At 37.0% G+C, this 16889-nt stretch overlaps 1 protein-coding gene and 1 long non-coding RNA gene across 3 annotated transcripts in view; one reads left to right on the top strand and one right to left on the bottom strand.

Annotated features, from left to right (window-relative positions):
* Lim3 (Lim3 homeobox protein) overlaps nucleotides 1-11894 on the bottom strand; it is a 32890-nt gene extending 20996 nt beyond the window's left edge. For both annotated transcript variants that reach the window (XM_035861807.2, XM_035861808.2), the window contains exon 1: nucleotides 11435-11894. In XM_035861807.2, the coding sequence (XP_035717700.1) occupies nucleotides 11435-11711 (277 nt within the window). In that variant the 5' untranslated portion in view covers nucleotides 11712-11894. The remainder of the gene's footprint in view (nucleotides 1-11434) is intronic.
* Nucleotides 11648-16732, top strand: LOC146873169 (uncharacterized). The gene is made up of 2 exons (XR_014981826.1): nucleotides 11648-11836; nucleotides 16479-16732. It is a non-coding gene; the product is annotated as an uncharacterized LOC146873169 (long non-coding RNA).
* The last annotated feature ends 157 nt before the right edge of the window (nucleotides 16733-16889 follow it).

The following is a 16889-nucleotide window of genomic DNA, read 5'->3' as shown; positions in this document are numbered from 1 at the left end:
TTTGCATATAATTTTAACACATTGAAAATTTGATTTTTTCTTTTTTCTCAAAGATTATTTTGCCAATTGATAAATCAATAAATATGTATGTGTATGTATACCTAAATTATTTTCCAATAAATAATATATTCCTTATCTTACATATCGTTTTAATTTTGTTATGGAAGAAAGGGTTCGGGGGCGAAACAAAAATAAGTTACGATTACGATCTAAGATATAATCGACGATCGGATGCGTAACTAGCTCGTTAAAAATTCTGACGAGTACCTATTTATCTCCGACTTGGAAGAATTATCGTTCAACTTTCTCCGCGTGTGTTAAAGGCTATAGCTGGGAGGTCGGTACTATCTTCGAAATCGCGCATCTGCCGCGTATTTTGGTGAATCACTCCGTTCTTCGTAAGGCTATGGGTCTGCTCTATATTATGGCTTCTATAGAGTCCACGGGTGTTCCGGGATATTGCGCTCCCGTTATAAACTTCGAAGTACTTCATGGTCAGCTGCGGAGGTGGTTGGGTCACCGGTGAAACCATAAGGCCCGCAATTATGGCTTTTATGTTACCCTGATGATGATATGTTAGGACAGTCTTGATAATTAACAGGATGACTTTCAACTGTAGTATTAATTTTACTTTAAGCAAATCTTTTTCATTGTGATTTAATAACGATTAAAAAGTGATTTGAATAATGAGATTTAATGTAATAATGATTAAGGATAAACATAATTTTAATATAAATTGTACTTTTCAAAAGAAAACGCAAAAAAAAAATTATTTTTCATTTTTCACGTTATCTCTCGTTCGTCTTATGATTGTTTACTCAGAGTTCAAACCGCGCAGCGCATCGTTGAAAATCGAAGAGAAACGTTGCCACCCCCTTGAGAGTCGCGATATGTATTTTCAAAAGTGCTCGAACTCACCCTTCCTTCGAAAGTTTGGTTTGCGTTCGGTGCCTTTTCATTGAGGGCTGCTTACTGTTTGATCTTATTATTTCACTCGTCCGAATTTAAACACTTCATGCCGATCTTGTTTGTCTACCTTTGGCCACAAGTCCATATGACAAATAATCGAATCAACGAAGTAATGGAGATACGTTGGGGGTTATCCTAACGGGCTAAACATTTTCTCGATAATGAATCACTCTCTCGATAAATTGGACTATATCATAAAAAAAAAAGAAAATAAAAAAATGCTTTAAAATTAGATGACCATGATTCGGGTTATAAATTATAATGAACGGATTACATTGTCGTGATTTTTTTCTTTTTTCTTTTTCTTTTCTTTTCTTTCTATGATCATCAACATTGAAATTCTTCCATAATAACAAGAAATTCTTTTAAGCAAGCCATCCCTTTCTACTAGTAGCTAAGAAAAAAGTAAATCGTTTCGTCAACCGCATTACCGGACTCGGTCGTATGAGCCAAAGCAAACATTGACATGTTCAATCATTTCAATCCCTCTCGCCGACCAGTCATCCTGCATAGTCCTTATACATACCCTAAAAGAAAGAGGAAGAGAAAGGGAGAGAGAGGGAGAGAGAGAAAGAGAGAGAGAGAAAGGGGAAAAGGACGAAGGAAACGTAGAGAAAGAGAGAGAAAGAAAGAAAGACGGGAGAAACGTCGGCCATCTGGCCCTTTAAAAGGGGGGCTCTGGCACTAAGGGGTAGAAATTGAAATGAAAGCGGGACCCTACTCGAAACCATGCACATCCTCGCTACGGTTATCAATGAGGGTTATTAGGGGACGATATGTTTTTCTTTTCCACAGATTTCCGCGCGACAACTATAGCTTTTAGCGACAAGTCAAGATGATGACAGATCAGCGAATTCTTTCGACAAGTCAAGTTCGATGACTTTTCGAAATCATTGATATTACTAATAATAGAGAATAGAGTCAAACCAACCCTAAGAATAACTATTTGTATCATTAATATACCTTTGACAAATTTAACGAATAAATCATAGAAATATTATTATTGTTATAATAATAATTATTATTATTATTACTATTATTATTATTATGTTTATATTAGACATTGAATATTTAAAAAAAGAAATACATGTTTTACACGAGATATTCTTAAAAATGATGAGGACGCATCAAAGAGTACTTGACATTATCGGATAGAAAAGAGGTCACGTGTCAGCTCGTGTCCACCGGATGTCACGGTTTTGTCGCGTTAGTCGCCTTTTCTATGGGCCATTCATCCTACGATGGAAACACGGGCGTCTCCTTTTCCGCCCAAATTAATGGCTATGTCGTTCGTAACACGGTACAAACTTGCACCATGAACTTTTATATCTCGTTTGTCAGAGAAAAATAAATAAAGAAAGAAAAGAAGAATTTTATAATGGATAACAATTTTTTTGAACTATCGAAAGATTCGATTCAACCTATTTAAATTTGAAGTTTCTTCAAGAGTGCGAATTTTGAAATATAAATGCTATCTTTCTCTCTCTCTCTCTTATTCTCTCTTTTTTATATTGAAAATCCTTTGAAGTACATATCGTGTTGTATCTAGTAGGTATAGAAAAAGAGAATAGAGAGATAGAGGAACGAATCGGTAGGAAACTATCGACTCTGTTCCCATATGCTCTCGAGGACATCCACTTGGTGTCACGCTCGCCAGTTGGTCCCAGCGTATACAATGTGCCATTATTGCATACAAGTAAAAGTTACGTCTCTCGAGTTGTTTATTGACCGATACCGAGTGTAGTGCCACTTTGATACTTCTTTCGACGATGCGGGCAATTTCTTCTATCCATGGTTAAAACATAAAAGTAAGATCGTATCGATGTACTCCGTTTTTCATTTATTTATTTATTTATTTTTTTTTTTTTAAGTGATAATAAATTAACATAATATTAATAATGTTACGAATAAAAGTATATATGAATTGATTATATTACACTATATGAAAATAATTATAACAAAATTATTATCAATAAAAATTGATAATATTTTAAACGTACATATGTACAAATATCGACGTTGAATTGAAACGTAATAAGAACGTACGTACGTTGTCACAGTTTCCAATAACAAAGTGAGATCATTTCCTTCATCTCGAAGAAGAATCGTATCGGCCATATTCATGGCCGCACATGGTGCCAGAAACGTCGGAGCACCAGTTGTTCTGGCACGCTCCATACACGTGCAGGACACGTGGACGGCTTGATGAGTGGATTGTTCATTCCTACGTTTTCGCGAATATTCTCTGTGCCAAGTTTAAAAATCGTAAAAGGCAGCTGCTACTGTATAATCGATCGATGATTGATAAATATAACGAATTAAATATAACTTTTTCCATCAAGTATTAATATGAAATTCTTTGAAAAATTTTCTAATATTTTCATATATTCGATGATTCTATTCTCTTCTTTGATCAAACGAAGTTTTTCAAGGGATACCTATCGAATATCGAGATATGGAAATTATTAATAAGTATGGAAAGAATGATAGAAAAATTGTCTTCATTGTTAGTTCGTGCTTCGTTCGTGTCTCGTCGAGGAATCGATAATACCAGCTGCTGTCCGCAACTCCATTAAGATAATTGTCGGCTGCTCTCTATCTCTCTTTCCTCTTCACCGTTCAACTCGCCCTTCCCTCTTTCCTTTTCTTTGTCTTCACGCGAGTACCATCGAATTTACGTAGATACATACGAAAGAAAAAGAGAGAGTAAGAGACAGAGACGGAAAGAGAAAGAAAGAAAGAAAGAAAGAAAGAGAGAGAAAAAGAGAGAGAGAGAGAGAGAGACCAATATGAGTAAAAAGCATTGAGATATCGAACGAAGAAAAATATTTTCCTGCTTTCGAGCTTTCAGAGGTCTTGGCACGAGGTATGCTGACGACGCATCGCTTTATGTGGTTTCCCAAGCAATGGTGGTCACGTTTCTAACCCAAATACATACGTTAGCGTATTCGTACAAACTCTCTTGATTTACATTTCGATCGGTGTTATTTGACTCTAACGAAAAGGGACTTCCTAGTTTGAGAATATAAGAGAAAGAGAGAGAGAGAGAGAGAGAGAGAGAGAGAGAGAGAGAGAGAGAGAGCGAAAGTGAGAGTGAGAGTGAGAGTGAGTGAGAGAAAGAGAGAGAGAGAGAAAGAGAGAGGGAGAGAAAGAGAGAAAAAGTCGAATGCTATATTTTGTTTCTTCGTCGTTCAACATATAAAAGAGAGTTTCATAGAGTCTGTTATCTTTTTCTCCAAAATCTCTCAGTCAAAGAGTATATAAATTTTTCAAGCTTCAAATATATCTACGTGACATCAAAGCACGTCAGGTAAAAAAAAGTAAAATTGTTCATTTTTACGCCGTTGGCCACGTATCATAGTTTTGATCTATTTGTTTTGAAATTAGTACCTACTTTTATGAAAAATAAAAATAAAAAAAAAAAAAAAGATAAAAGAACTTTCATTTTTATTTTTTAAAGTTTCAATACAAATGTTATATAATATAGAAACAAATTAATATACAAACATCGTTTTCTTATTATTTCTATATTTTATGAGTTGTCTTTCACATCTAGAGAAGATATTTAGAAATACGTAGAATGATCATGGTCACGGTTTCACGGTTTTATCGACGTCCATTGTAAACGAACGAGAACGATTTTGCACGACAATACTCGTCATACCACACCTACGCACGGACAACAACGAATGCTTCGAGAGAAAACGTGTGTCCGTGGCATCCATTGTCAATTACGCGGAAAAATTTTGCTCTCGTTTAACATCAGAGAATCCTACGACCCAGTTCTCATATCCTTCATATTCACGTGTTTCTTCAATCAAAATATTCACATCAAAAAACGTGTAAGTGAACATTCGTTTCCTCGTAAATCTCTTGGAGGATGCTTATGTTATCGTTTATGTCGACAGTATCTCTATCTCGTAGTTCATGTTGGGTCCTCCGTTTCCAATAAAATACACACTTACGTAACATTTCCAAATCGATTTATATTGGCTGTGTGTGTGTGTGTGTATCTCATTTAATTTTTTTTTTTTAAACAAATATTCTACGTACAAAACGATATTATTATAATTTCTATGTAATTTCACATATAATAGAATTAAATCGATGGTAGAATGAAACATTGACATTTTAGGATTTATTGGATCATGTAAGATTAGAAGAGGAGTAAGATTAGAAGAGGAGATTAAAGAATTAGAGAAGTATGAAGAAATCACGAGTGAAAAGTAATCACAGCCCCGTGATAATAGATCATCAAACTCGTTCTATTGACGTTAGGATACAATTGCAGAATACACAACGAAGTCGAAACCTTTTCTATTATTTTCTTTCTGTCTCTCTCTCTCTCTCTCTCTCTATTTTTCGACTACCCTCGTGGTTTTGTAACTATAGGTACATAAACACGTCCTAAGAGCGTAGTTTAGTTCCCATCAAGAGCCACTTAATCTCCGATCGTGTAAACTCAGTCCACAATGGAAGGGAAACACGCGTGTCCCGACGTAAGCCATTATATTCCGCGGCGCATGTGATTATGTTCGGCAAACATAGGAAGGAAGAAAGAAAAAGAGAGAGAGAGAGAGAGAGAGAGAGAGAGAGAGAGAGAGAGAGAGAGATAGTGAGAGAGAATGTATGTTTCAGAGCAGAAGGAGTCACGTGACCGGCTGAGAAGTGAGCAGCGCAAAACGGGTGTATATTCTATGTCTAACCACACGCGGTCACTCGACGGAAACGCACCCTCCTCCAAATACGAGCTCAACGAAAAATCAAGCCGCAAAATGATCCCGTACGCGCGTTACGCCTCCAAGGAAAAGAACCCTATGGACGAGGCCTATGTTGTCGCGCGTTCCCACGTACAAGAGTAGATCCAAAGCGCGAAAGCAACCCCCCCAGAAGAGCACCCCCCTCGTATACGTTCGCCACCCCCTTCTTTTCCACGTCCATCCACCTTCGTCGGTGTGTCCTTGGAACTTTTAGTTTCGGATTACCGATAGCTCAACGTACAGACTTTTGTTTGAATTTCCATCGAATTCCCACTTCGACCCACCCTTTTGTAATACTTCTTTTTTCTTCTTTATTATTATTATTATTTTTTTTTTCCTATCTTTTATATATATATATATATGTGTGTGTGGGGGTGTGATTGTATGTATGTATGTGCCGTTCGAGGGAAGTTCATTCGATCTATGTGAATCTTATTTATCGAGTTAAGAATTTTGATGTCTTTCGAAAGATATGTCAATTTGAAGGAATATATTGATCGATCAATATTCGACATCCCATCATTCGCGAAAACATTAAATCGTTAAAGAAATAATCTTCATTCTTTTTTTTTTATCCTCATTTTTCCAGTTCTCTTTCTTCTTTTTCTTTTTTTTTTTTTTTTTTATTATATGAACATCCGGTTGTCTTGAGCGTTAATCATGTTCTATTTGTTTCAGAGAAAAAGATTTCTTCTTCTTTTTTTCCTTTCTTAATCTTATCAAACGTCATCTATATCGAATCATTGCTTACAATCGGTATGGAGGTACGAGAGTTTCTTATCGTAATGTGAACGATTTATCGTCATTGAAGAGAGAGATGTTCTACTTTAAGTTTAGATTGTTCGAAAACGATTAAGCGTTGCCTTTGCGATTGTCCACGTTGTCGAATTAAGCGTTTTACCGATTTTACACGTTCTTTACGTTCTTAGGTTTCCTTTCCAAAACGAGGGAATTGCTTATTCCCTCTCTCTCTCTCTTTCTCTCTCTCTCTCTCTCTCCTCTTCTTTTTTTCCCTCTACGTTTGGTAATAGGATTCACCTATCGATCCTACACGTACTTTCTCTAGTATATACCTACTTAACTTTTTTATTGACCGTTTGAAAGGGAGAGACCGATTGACTTAGGATATTCACACGAGGTTGAAAGAAAAAAAAAAAAAACAAAAAGAAAAAAAAAAAGAAAAAAAATAAAACTGAACGACTTTTTTGCTCGAAACACTATGATACTTCCGAGTTATAACTTCCTGCCGTAACACGATATCAAAGCCCGACGCGTGTCATGCGCGAGCTCCTCACGTAAAAAGTCAGACGGGTTCTTCGCGTTAAGGATTTTATTATTTTTGTTTTATTTATATCGTATCTATATCTATTACACTTTTTTTTTGTACGTTCCGATTAATGGAATGAATAATATTAATGATTTTCTTTTAAAATTAGCTTTTTTATTTCTCTCTCTCTCTCTCTCTCTCTCTCTCTTTCTCTCTCTCTCTGTCTCATATTAGCTAGTTCATTAAAATTCTAACAAATCTCTATAGCATGATAAGAGAAATTTATTACTATTATATATATATGTATAATAAGAATATATGCATATTTAATTTTTATACATTTTTTTCATTTTTCAAAGTATATACCGAAGATTAAAATTTGGGATCTAGTTAATAAGTATATACTGTTAACGAATTTAATAATTAATAATTAATCGTTTATACGATGGCACACATATTTATATGAAAGTTTTTCATTGTCTCATTATCCATCGATAAAGTAATTCCTACATGTTACAAGATACCCTAAAAAAAAAAGCATATAGCAGGAAGACAAAAACAAAAGTACGTGCAGGTGAAGAAGAAGAATTATGGTCCAGACGATGAAAATAGCTATGCCCGTTAATAATATTAGAACATTATTTCAATGGATAGCGGTGATATAATATGGCGTCAATAATTTTTACGCAACGAGACGCACTCCCTATAAAAGGTCGATAATAGAACCTTAACGACGTTACCGTGGCGATGTATCAAAAGCGAGTGACCACCGACACGAAGCGAAGTCGTGCCGAGAAAACGAAGAGGAGGAGGCAGGGGCAGTAGGAGGAGGAGGAGGAAGAGAAGGAGGAGGAGGAAGAAGAAGAAGAAGAAGAAGAAGAAGAAGAAGAAGAAGTAGAGGAGAGGTCGAAAACAGAACGGGAAAAAGTGGATGGACTCGTACGGTTCTCTCGATCGAGGGTGATACTAACGTGGCCGTGGTATATATATATATATATATATATATATATATATATATATATATATATACATAAAAAAAAAGAAAAAAAATGAAAGAAGAAGAAGAAGAAAAGAAATAAAAAAAGCCGCGGAGCGTAGAAAGTTTCGAGTTGGAAAGTAATTTCCTCTTGGTTCACGAGTTTCCCACGAAGAAAAATATAGCTGGCCAAAAGCTCTTTCTCTCTCTCTCTCTCTCTCTCTCTTTTATCTCTTCACGTTTTCGCAATAATCTTTCAGTCGAATATCTGGCGATCGATGAACCAGAGAAACTCTTAAAGATCGATATCGAATGAAATATTAATGCAGTTTTTTTTTTATCGAGCTTATAACTTTTCCAGTAGAAATCTAACATAAAGAATACTTTGTTACGAGTCCCGTAAGATTCTGTGCGAAAAATTGACGCGAAGAGACTAAAGTCTGTCATAATTCTAAAACTTCTTCGTTTCTGTAATAGGATCAACTCATCCAATCATCAATTTTGACTGCTTCGAAAAACGCGAGACACAATTACTTTATCTGTATGTGTGTGCAAGAGATTCTATCTGCATATGTATTTATATTCATGCGCGCGCACGAACCCTCGTAGAACTTTAAAGTTCAGCCCTTTCAGTAGGGCAAAGCCGATTCGTTCGGCCGCAACAAAGGTAGCAACCTTCATCCTCATTTTCCCGGTAGCTTTTCCTTCTCTGAAAGTGAATGCCTCGAGCGCTGTAACCAGCCGCCATTTTCTTTTCACCCCCTACCACCCATCCTCCCTGTCCTATCCAGCCCTCATTCGCCATGAGCCGGCGTTTCCTATGGTTACCATTTGCGGAGGGGATGCTTGACGTTCTCATCGGTCGCTTTCTTGTCGTTCGAGCCAACGTCTCTCCTCATTTCTCCATCCCTATACTTTTTTTTTTTCTTTCTTTCTTTCACTCTCTCCTTTTTCTTCGACGACGATGACTACAACGACGTTTTATGGCTCCCACGAATTTCAATGCTCACCCTTATTTTCTGAACTTCTCATCTCTCATTAATACGTTTACATAATAATAATCATTATTTTTCATTCTTTAATATCTACTTCCTTGTTTATATTCATTATAATGAATATATCATTTTTTGAATTATATCTATTATTTAATTCTTCGAATTTTCTTTACATTATTTTGATATTTTCTTTATTCTCATCACAATATATGTAGTTCATATAAAACAAGCATTACACATTTATGTCACTTTTACTGTCGACGACAACGTAGTAGCTATGTTGTATGTAACGCCTCGGGTTTAGGCTTAAGCACATTAACTATCCCGCCCGAAGCAATAGCGTATTGATTAGAGGGTGGCCAAGCCTCTGAACACTTTTACATGATTAAACACTCTTACATGATTAAACCGACCCAACAGCAACGAAGAGACCGACCTGGTGTGGCACTTAACTTATTAAAATATATACCAACACCACTATCGTGACATTTTTTATTAAGAAAAACCTTATCAGTCCGTGGTGAGAAACATTCGCTGCTTATTTTCTTCGACAAAAGTCAAGTCCTTTTAGATCCCTCATCTTTATTTTTTTCTTAACCCTTTAATACTTTTAAGTTATTACCCATTATTTAGAACATGTAAAAGAAAGAAAAAAGAAAAAAAAAAGAAAAGAATAATTACATGTCTTTTTTCAATCTCTCATTTCCCTTAAATTCCTTAAGAACTATTGAACCGCATGATATATCCGCATATCTTTAAACATTAATAAGAAGATTTAAGAGTTCATTGATTCTTATAATGCAGTTATACGAGCTAGCTCGTACCTCGGTCGAACTTACTTTCATAATTAAGGAGTCCTTCGACCTTGCTCTACTCACCGAAATCGAGAGAAACCAAGAGAGAGAGAGAGAGAGAGAGAGAGAGAGAGAGAGAGAGAGAGAGAGAGAGAGAGAGAGAGAGGTAGGGATCACTGCCATATAAAGTGAAATTAGGAGAGAAGATTATCGGAGTTTTAGACAGATGGTAAACTGTGACTTAGACAGACAGACAGACAGACAGAGAGAGAGAGAGAAAGAGAGAGAGAGAGAGAGAGAGAGAAAGAGAAAGGGAGATGAGAGGATGGATAAAATCTGAGACAATAGCATCATGAGCACGTTTCGTAAGTACATACATATATATGCCTCAATGTTCCGTGATTTTACGTAGTACTCGTAAAGTACGCCACATGTGTTTACACGTGTATCGTTCGTAAAGAGAAAGAGAGAGATAGAGAGAGAGAGAGAGAGAGAAGAAGGCGCAAGGGATTGCACGAAAGCTGTGCATTATGCACAAGGAGTAATCTGTTGCATGCGAGAGACTCCTACAATTGTAGTGCATTTATGTGTGGGCCCGACAAGACAAGACGCGATGCTCGTGAAAATGAATAGACAATAGGAAGTAAAACGTGAAGTTATGGGTACTACGTTCTTCTCTCTTTCTCTCAGACTCTTATTGTTTATTTTGAAAAAAAGATCAATGTAGATAAATCTTTGGATATTTTTAGATTCGAAGGAATAAAACGAAATTAGTATAAATTTTGAACTTTCGGTTAACGATTTTTGAATTAACAACCATTAATTAGGAATACGGTGAACAGATATAAAAGAACATGCAAAGTTATCATTTAGTAGAAAAAAAAAAAAGAAAAAAAGAAAAAAAGAAAAGAAATATCTGATAACTATATTCGAACTTACACGAAAGATATAATATTATACAATACTCGTAATAGCTTTTTTATAATTGATAAAATGCACGCTATAGTCGATTCTAAATGTGGTTATAATGTTAACTAACACTAAGCATTAATCTTATCGATCGCAAAAATCGAGACTCGGCTTATCGAAAACTTGCCAGCCACCGTTCGTGTTTAACGCGGTAAAAAAATTTCAACTTGACCCGATAATGTAAGAGCGGCCGCGATAGCGGCGTCATCGTGGCTGGGACTTCTTTATCTCGAGTAGTCTTTATTAATCTACTCCGAGTATGTTACGGTATGTTTCAATCTTAGAATTAAAACCGATCCCGACATATATTTTATGACTATTTCATTTCCTTTCGATTTTCAAAGATATCGTTAGAAATTCAAGTAACATCGATCGTGTTACGTCAGATCATAAGTGTAGAAACAATTTTAATCAAAAATGAACGATAACGAAAGCACGTTTAAATCAGTGTCCTCTCTTGTTGTAAGTTTTAGAATTTCTATTATCGCAGCAATATAAATCTTAAAAGAACGCTTAAGAATAAAAATTTGCAATAGTCGTTGAAACATATTTATTACTGAATTATCAATAAGAGTAATAGACTGACGAAATGATTAACTAGAAAAAGAGAGAAAGAGAGAGAGAGAGAGAGAGAGAGAGAGAAGGAGAGAGAGAGAGAGAAAAGGAAAGTATTTAAATATCGGTGTTTATCATACATCCCCTACCTTCCAAGTTTTTATTCCTGGCTAGAAGAGCTAAGAGGACGTCAGGATTGGGCGGAGTGTCCGCTAGGTCTCCGGTATCTTGATGAGCCTGCGGCAAAGAGGATGGACCAAGAGGTGGCATGGTGGTACCCGGTGGTGGACGTGGCATCATAACTGAGGCCGAAGCCAAGGGTGGCAAGGCCAGACCTCCGGGCGGATGATGGAGAGGATTGTGAGCTGGTAGTCCGCTCGTCGGTAGCGTTGGTAGCGTCGGAACCGGTTCCACCGCTGCCGACATCGACAAATCGATGCCACCCAATAGCACCGGACGACAGCCACCTGAAGCAGCACCCGTGCTCACTGCCGGGAGGATTTCACCACCCCCCGGCAGTGGTGCGTATGGCAAATACAGCTCCAGTCTAAGTATATCCTCGATCGAGCTATCAAATTAGAATATCTTATTTCTATTCACTCGATATCGTTTCTCGTTTTATTATATCTCTATATTTTAATCGACTTTGATAACTTCCAATTTTGTAAACAATTAAATAATATTGTTATCAATTTGAAAATCGCTCATATAATTTGAAGAAAATAAATCTTTTATCAATCTATTTTTTTTTACCTAGTTAGAGATAGTTAGAGATAGTTAGATATTTCGATCGTGAGCTTTTTTTACTTTTATTCGAGTTTACACACGTGATCCGATTTCGGCACTGGCACTTCTCACTTATCACTAATCCAATTATGTAATTATATTGTTGTTAAAAGAAAAAAAGGTATACGATGATTTATCGAGTCTAATAAATAAATCGATGCTTTTTCTTCTAATCGTCGTACCGTATCGTCCGTTCCGCCGGTAAGATTCCGTTGATCACTGTGCGACGGTAACCGTGTAGTTGGTAGCCAGTCTTTGGTAATCAAAATGATCGTCGAGAGGCACTCGATCGCACTATCGCTCAATAATTTTCATCGATTAGTTTCTTCGATTACGATTTTTTATATACACACGTACGCGTCCTTGATCACTTTTGTCAAAAAACAAAATAATTAATCTATATATCTTTATGTGAAATCTCGAAATTAGTAATGTCAGACATATTTACTGTTAATATCTTTAAAGATCGATACTATTGAATCGTCCTCGTCAATGAACGAAATATTACACGTAGTATTTACACGTGCTTGAATCTTTATCGCGTTCTAATTACAAATCGTCACCTTTCGGGAAACTCTATAACGAATTGACGTGTCACGTCGAAAGTTTTAAACTCTTTTCGTATATCGAATTCCATAAAACCTGATCTTTTTGGCGGTTTCTTCTTAAATCTTCCTATTTATCTCACGTCGAAATGATTCTTCCCGAATCTTTTTATTTCTCTTCGTCTTCTCTCTTTGTTTTGCAAAAGGATCCTCTTCGAGATTCATCGTGATTTAACAATTTCGTTTTATCACCGTGCACGAAATATAAACGAAAAATTATAGATTAAATGCGAATATCGAAAAAGCATAAATGAAAAAGAGTATCGACGTTAGTCCTTCCAGGCCTAAAGCCAACGACACACTCGTCGTTTCTCTCTTTTACTCTTGCAGACTTCGTGGCAACGATCCGACTCCTTATCGGTACTACTGTCCACAGGTCTCGGTTTATCTCGACTTAACCTTGAACATGCCGTTTTCAGATCGAGATGATCTCTTTTTTTTTGTTTCTTTCCTTTACGACCAATCTCAACGAGGGAGATCAACCTTATGCTCGTTCTCGTTTGATCATGTTTTTCAATTTAACGAAGATCTCCTTCCATTTTCTTTTATTTTTCTTCTTCTCTTCCTTTTTGTTTTCTTTTTATTTTCTTGTCTTTTTTAGTATATAATAAATATAATCCCTGATATATATATATATATATATATATATATATATATTCCTAAAGAATTTCAAGGAAGATGAAATCGACGAAATACAGGAGAACGATCGGCTAGGCTTTCGAGGGTCCAACTCGATCGGAAGGATCTATCTCGTTCGTGGCTTGCGAAACGTAGCCTCCCCTCGATCTTTGGCGTCGAGCGAGCGACGGCTCGGTTTTTACACGCGCGTCGATGTAAATGTGGCCCAGGTCTGATACAAACGGTGCATGCCAGGTCGAGAAAAAAGCTCGGGAATCGGTCGGTAAAGCGATAGCTTTACGGGATATATCTAGTCGGCGTTCCCTTTGGAGAATCTTCTTTTGGTTTTAGGTCCGACGGTTAAACCCGAACGTGATCGAACTCGCTGACTCGACGTAAGAAACGAGAAGGAGAATTCCGCTGGTTCCTGGACCAGCTATCTTTCTCTCTCTCTCTCTCTCTCTCTCTCTATTTCTCTCTCTCTCTATCTCTTTCTCTCTCTCTCTCTCTTTCTCTCTCTCTTTTTCTTTCTCCCTCACTCTCACGGAGAAAGAGGCAAACCCGTTCGAGATGAGCTATCCATCGAAGACACTGGCTGATTCCATTGACTAGTCACCAAGCACGGTTTCTCGCGTACGATCGCTAATATCATTCTCTTATACATCCTGCACAAAGAAGAAGAAGCAACTCCTTCGTTCCTCCTTGTTGGGTAGTCCGACTGGGAATTGAAATTACGCTGAGGACGATCGGAATTCTCGGGATGCGTCTCGTTTACGCCGATCGCAAATCACTCGAACGATTCAACGAGGACGTCTTCATGAACGACGTAAGCACGATCCTCGGAACATTCTGCTAATATCAATCTTCCAATTTCTCTTTGGAAATTTGACGACAAATCCAATTTGATTATTTATGTAATTGTCTTTCTTGAAGTCACTTTAATATTAAATTCGATGTTGAAGGTTAAGATCTTAGATCGAATCTAATCGAATAATATTCGATCGCGAATACGATTTTAATTAATAACGAAAGGTAATCCGCGGGCACGACACTATGAAACGTCCAGGATTCGCGATGTTCCTTGGCTACGTAGTCGACGCTGCCGAGAAAGCAAGAGGGAATCCAGAGGGATGCGTGGACAGAGAAGGTAGAGTGGAGAGCCTCTCTAAAGGTGTAGGTGTTTCTTCGTGTGTGAGTGTATTGGAGGGGAGGTTTCCACCCTACTACCATCCACCAGTTATACCAACGCGACCGCCTCGAATCGTATCGCGCCAAGGCAAAAGAGAGATACGTATAATATACTAGTACGCTTGGTGGGGGAGGTTCCTGTTACGCCTGCGCTTCAAAATCCTCATCCTCCTTCTCTTTCTCTTCCTTATCCTCTTCATCCTCATCGGTTTCCTTCTCTAGCGTACTCACGAAAGATGAGAACGTAACTATATAGCGTCCGAGGATAAGATTTTTCGATGATTTGCGGAGCGAGGATCAACCGATGAATTGCTCGTTTAATAAGACGGACCGATAAGGCAGTATAGTTTATACAAATTTATTATGTTATGTTCTTTATTTTCTTTTATCTTTGTTTTTTTCTTCTTTTTGTTTTTTTTTCTTTTGTTTGTTTTTTTCTTTTATTTCTATTATAATTATTACGTTTTATTATCGTTCATAAGACAATTGAATTTTTCCAGACTAACGTATTATTCTTGACAAAAATGTAAAAGATATTGGAGAATATTTTTCATTTTATTTTTTTTATTCTATTATAATCGAAAAAGAATCACTCGTTGGAGAACGAAATGAACCGATGATGTGATACCCGTACGATAGAAATAGACTCTATGGGATTTTAGGGATGCGAAAGGTTGTGTAAAGGAATAGAAGAGGATACTATCGCCCTAATTAAGACCGATAGTCAATAATGGCGGGCATGGACCGTTTTGGAAAGCACATCCCTCGACCACCAGTCCAGTACGGGGGTTGTTTAAGTCTTCTCTTCGCTTTCCTTTTCGACAAGGGTTGACTCTGTCCGGGGTTCGAAAGAAGGAGACATATTTTTATTGTACCTAGGTGAATCACTGCTACGAGCTTCTCTCTCTCTCTCTCTCTCTTTCTTTCTTTCTCTTTTTCTGTTCTTTCTCTCCATTATTCGTTCACGTACGTACATACGTACATATATATATATATATACTTGTAGCTATGTGCATGTCTCCACGTTAATGCTTCCGTATATATACACATGTATACTCCTCAATACGTATATACCTACACACATATATGTTTGCACGTTGAGTCGATCCATTGGATGCACTCAACGAAATTAAACCTACGTTCTTCGACATCCAACCATTGCCGTCATAGCCCAGCCTGATCGAGATATCGACAGATTCGGGTTTTAACGCCACGTTCTCCAGATAGAGAGGAAAACTCGAAAATTCAAAATTCTATACATCTATCAACAGAAAAAGAAAACTCTCCGTAATGGTCCGTCAAATCTGTTTTCGACAAATCGACGAACTTTTTTTATTTTTCTCTTTACGCGTTAGGAGAAAAAAAATTTTGAAAGGTACATTTCGCGAGGTAGATCTTGAAAAAAAAAGTGTTTTTCGTTTAACGAGTTGCTGAATATTCGCGAGTTCCATCAGAATTTTAAAACGTTCGAACGTGTTTTCTCTTCTCTAATCGGATACGTTCGCCATCGTGGATGGTGTGGGTATTTATCCATACGTAGACGCCTTTTCTGCGCATGCGTCTCTTTCACTCATGTATATATACATATATATATATATATATATATATATACATGTATATATGTATGTATATATATATATATATATGTATATACGTATATACATACATATATATATGTACACATATACATATATGTGTACCTTGAATTTCGTTTTGAACGACTCGCGATATAATCCTGAAGGAAAATCATATACATACATATATTCGTCTGAGAAATTAGCTAGTTCGACGTAATTCGTATTTTCCAGATCTACATTATTACATTATTTCTTATGAATTTTATTAATGAAACGATAGAAATGCAATAATAACAATTGTTCACCTTTAAACTTTTCAACTTCTTAGTAACTTTTCGTTGGGAACTATGTGAAAAAGTTATACGTTCGTTCGTATTTGGGTTTCATAGATTTTTATTTTTCTCTATTTCCTTTTCCAGTTAGAAAATGGTACACGTTCGGGGCCCGACTACTTTTGCCTGTGTTGGAAAAATGTGGAGCACGCTGACTCTGTAGCGTAGGAAGGGAAACGAGAGGATATCGAACCAGCGACTCTAGAGGCGGAGTCGCCCCACCAAGTTACCATGGAAACGTGACACTCTCTTTCGGGCTTTTCGAGCTTTTCGAGCTTACCACCGGGAAGGTCTCGCCCGCTTTGCACTGTCTGCGCTCGACGGAACACCCGCGGCCCTCGCGTACGCCGCCAACTTTATTTCCCTTTAAAAGGCAATCCTTTTTCTTTCTTTTTCTTTTCCTTTTTTCTATATATATATATATATTTTTTTTCCCCTTTTTTGTCTTTTTTCTCTATCCCCCTTCTTTCTTTTCCCTTTCCACCATCTTTTTTCTCT

This window comes from Vespa mandarinia, chromosome 2, assembly GCF_050613455.1.
Source record: "Vespa mandarinia isolate Hongniang chromosome 2, ASM5061345v1, whole genome shotgun sequence".
NCBI classification, from domain to species: Eukaryota; Metazoa; Arthropoda; class Insecta; order Hymenoptera; family Vespidae; genus Vespa; species Vespa mandarinia.
This window is presented reverse-complemented; position numbering and strand designations above follow the sequence as displayed.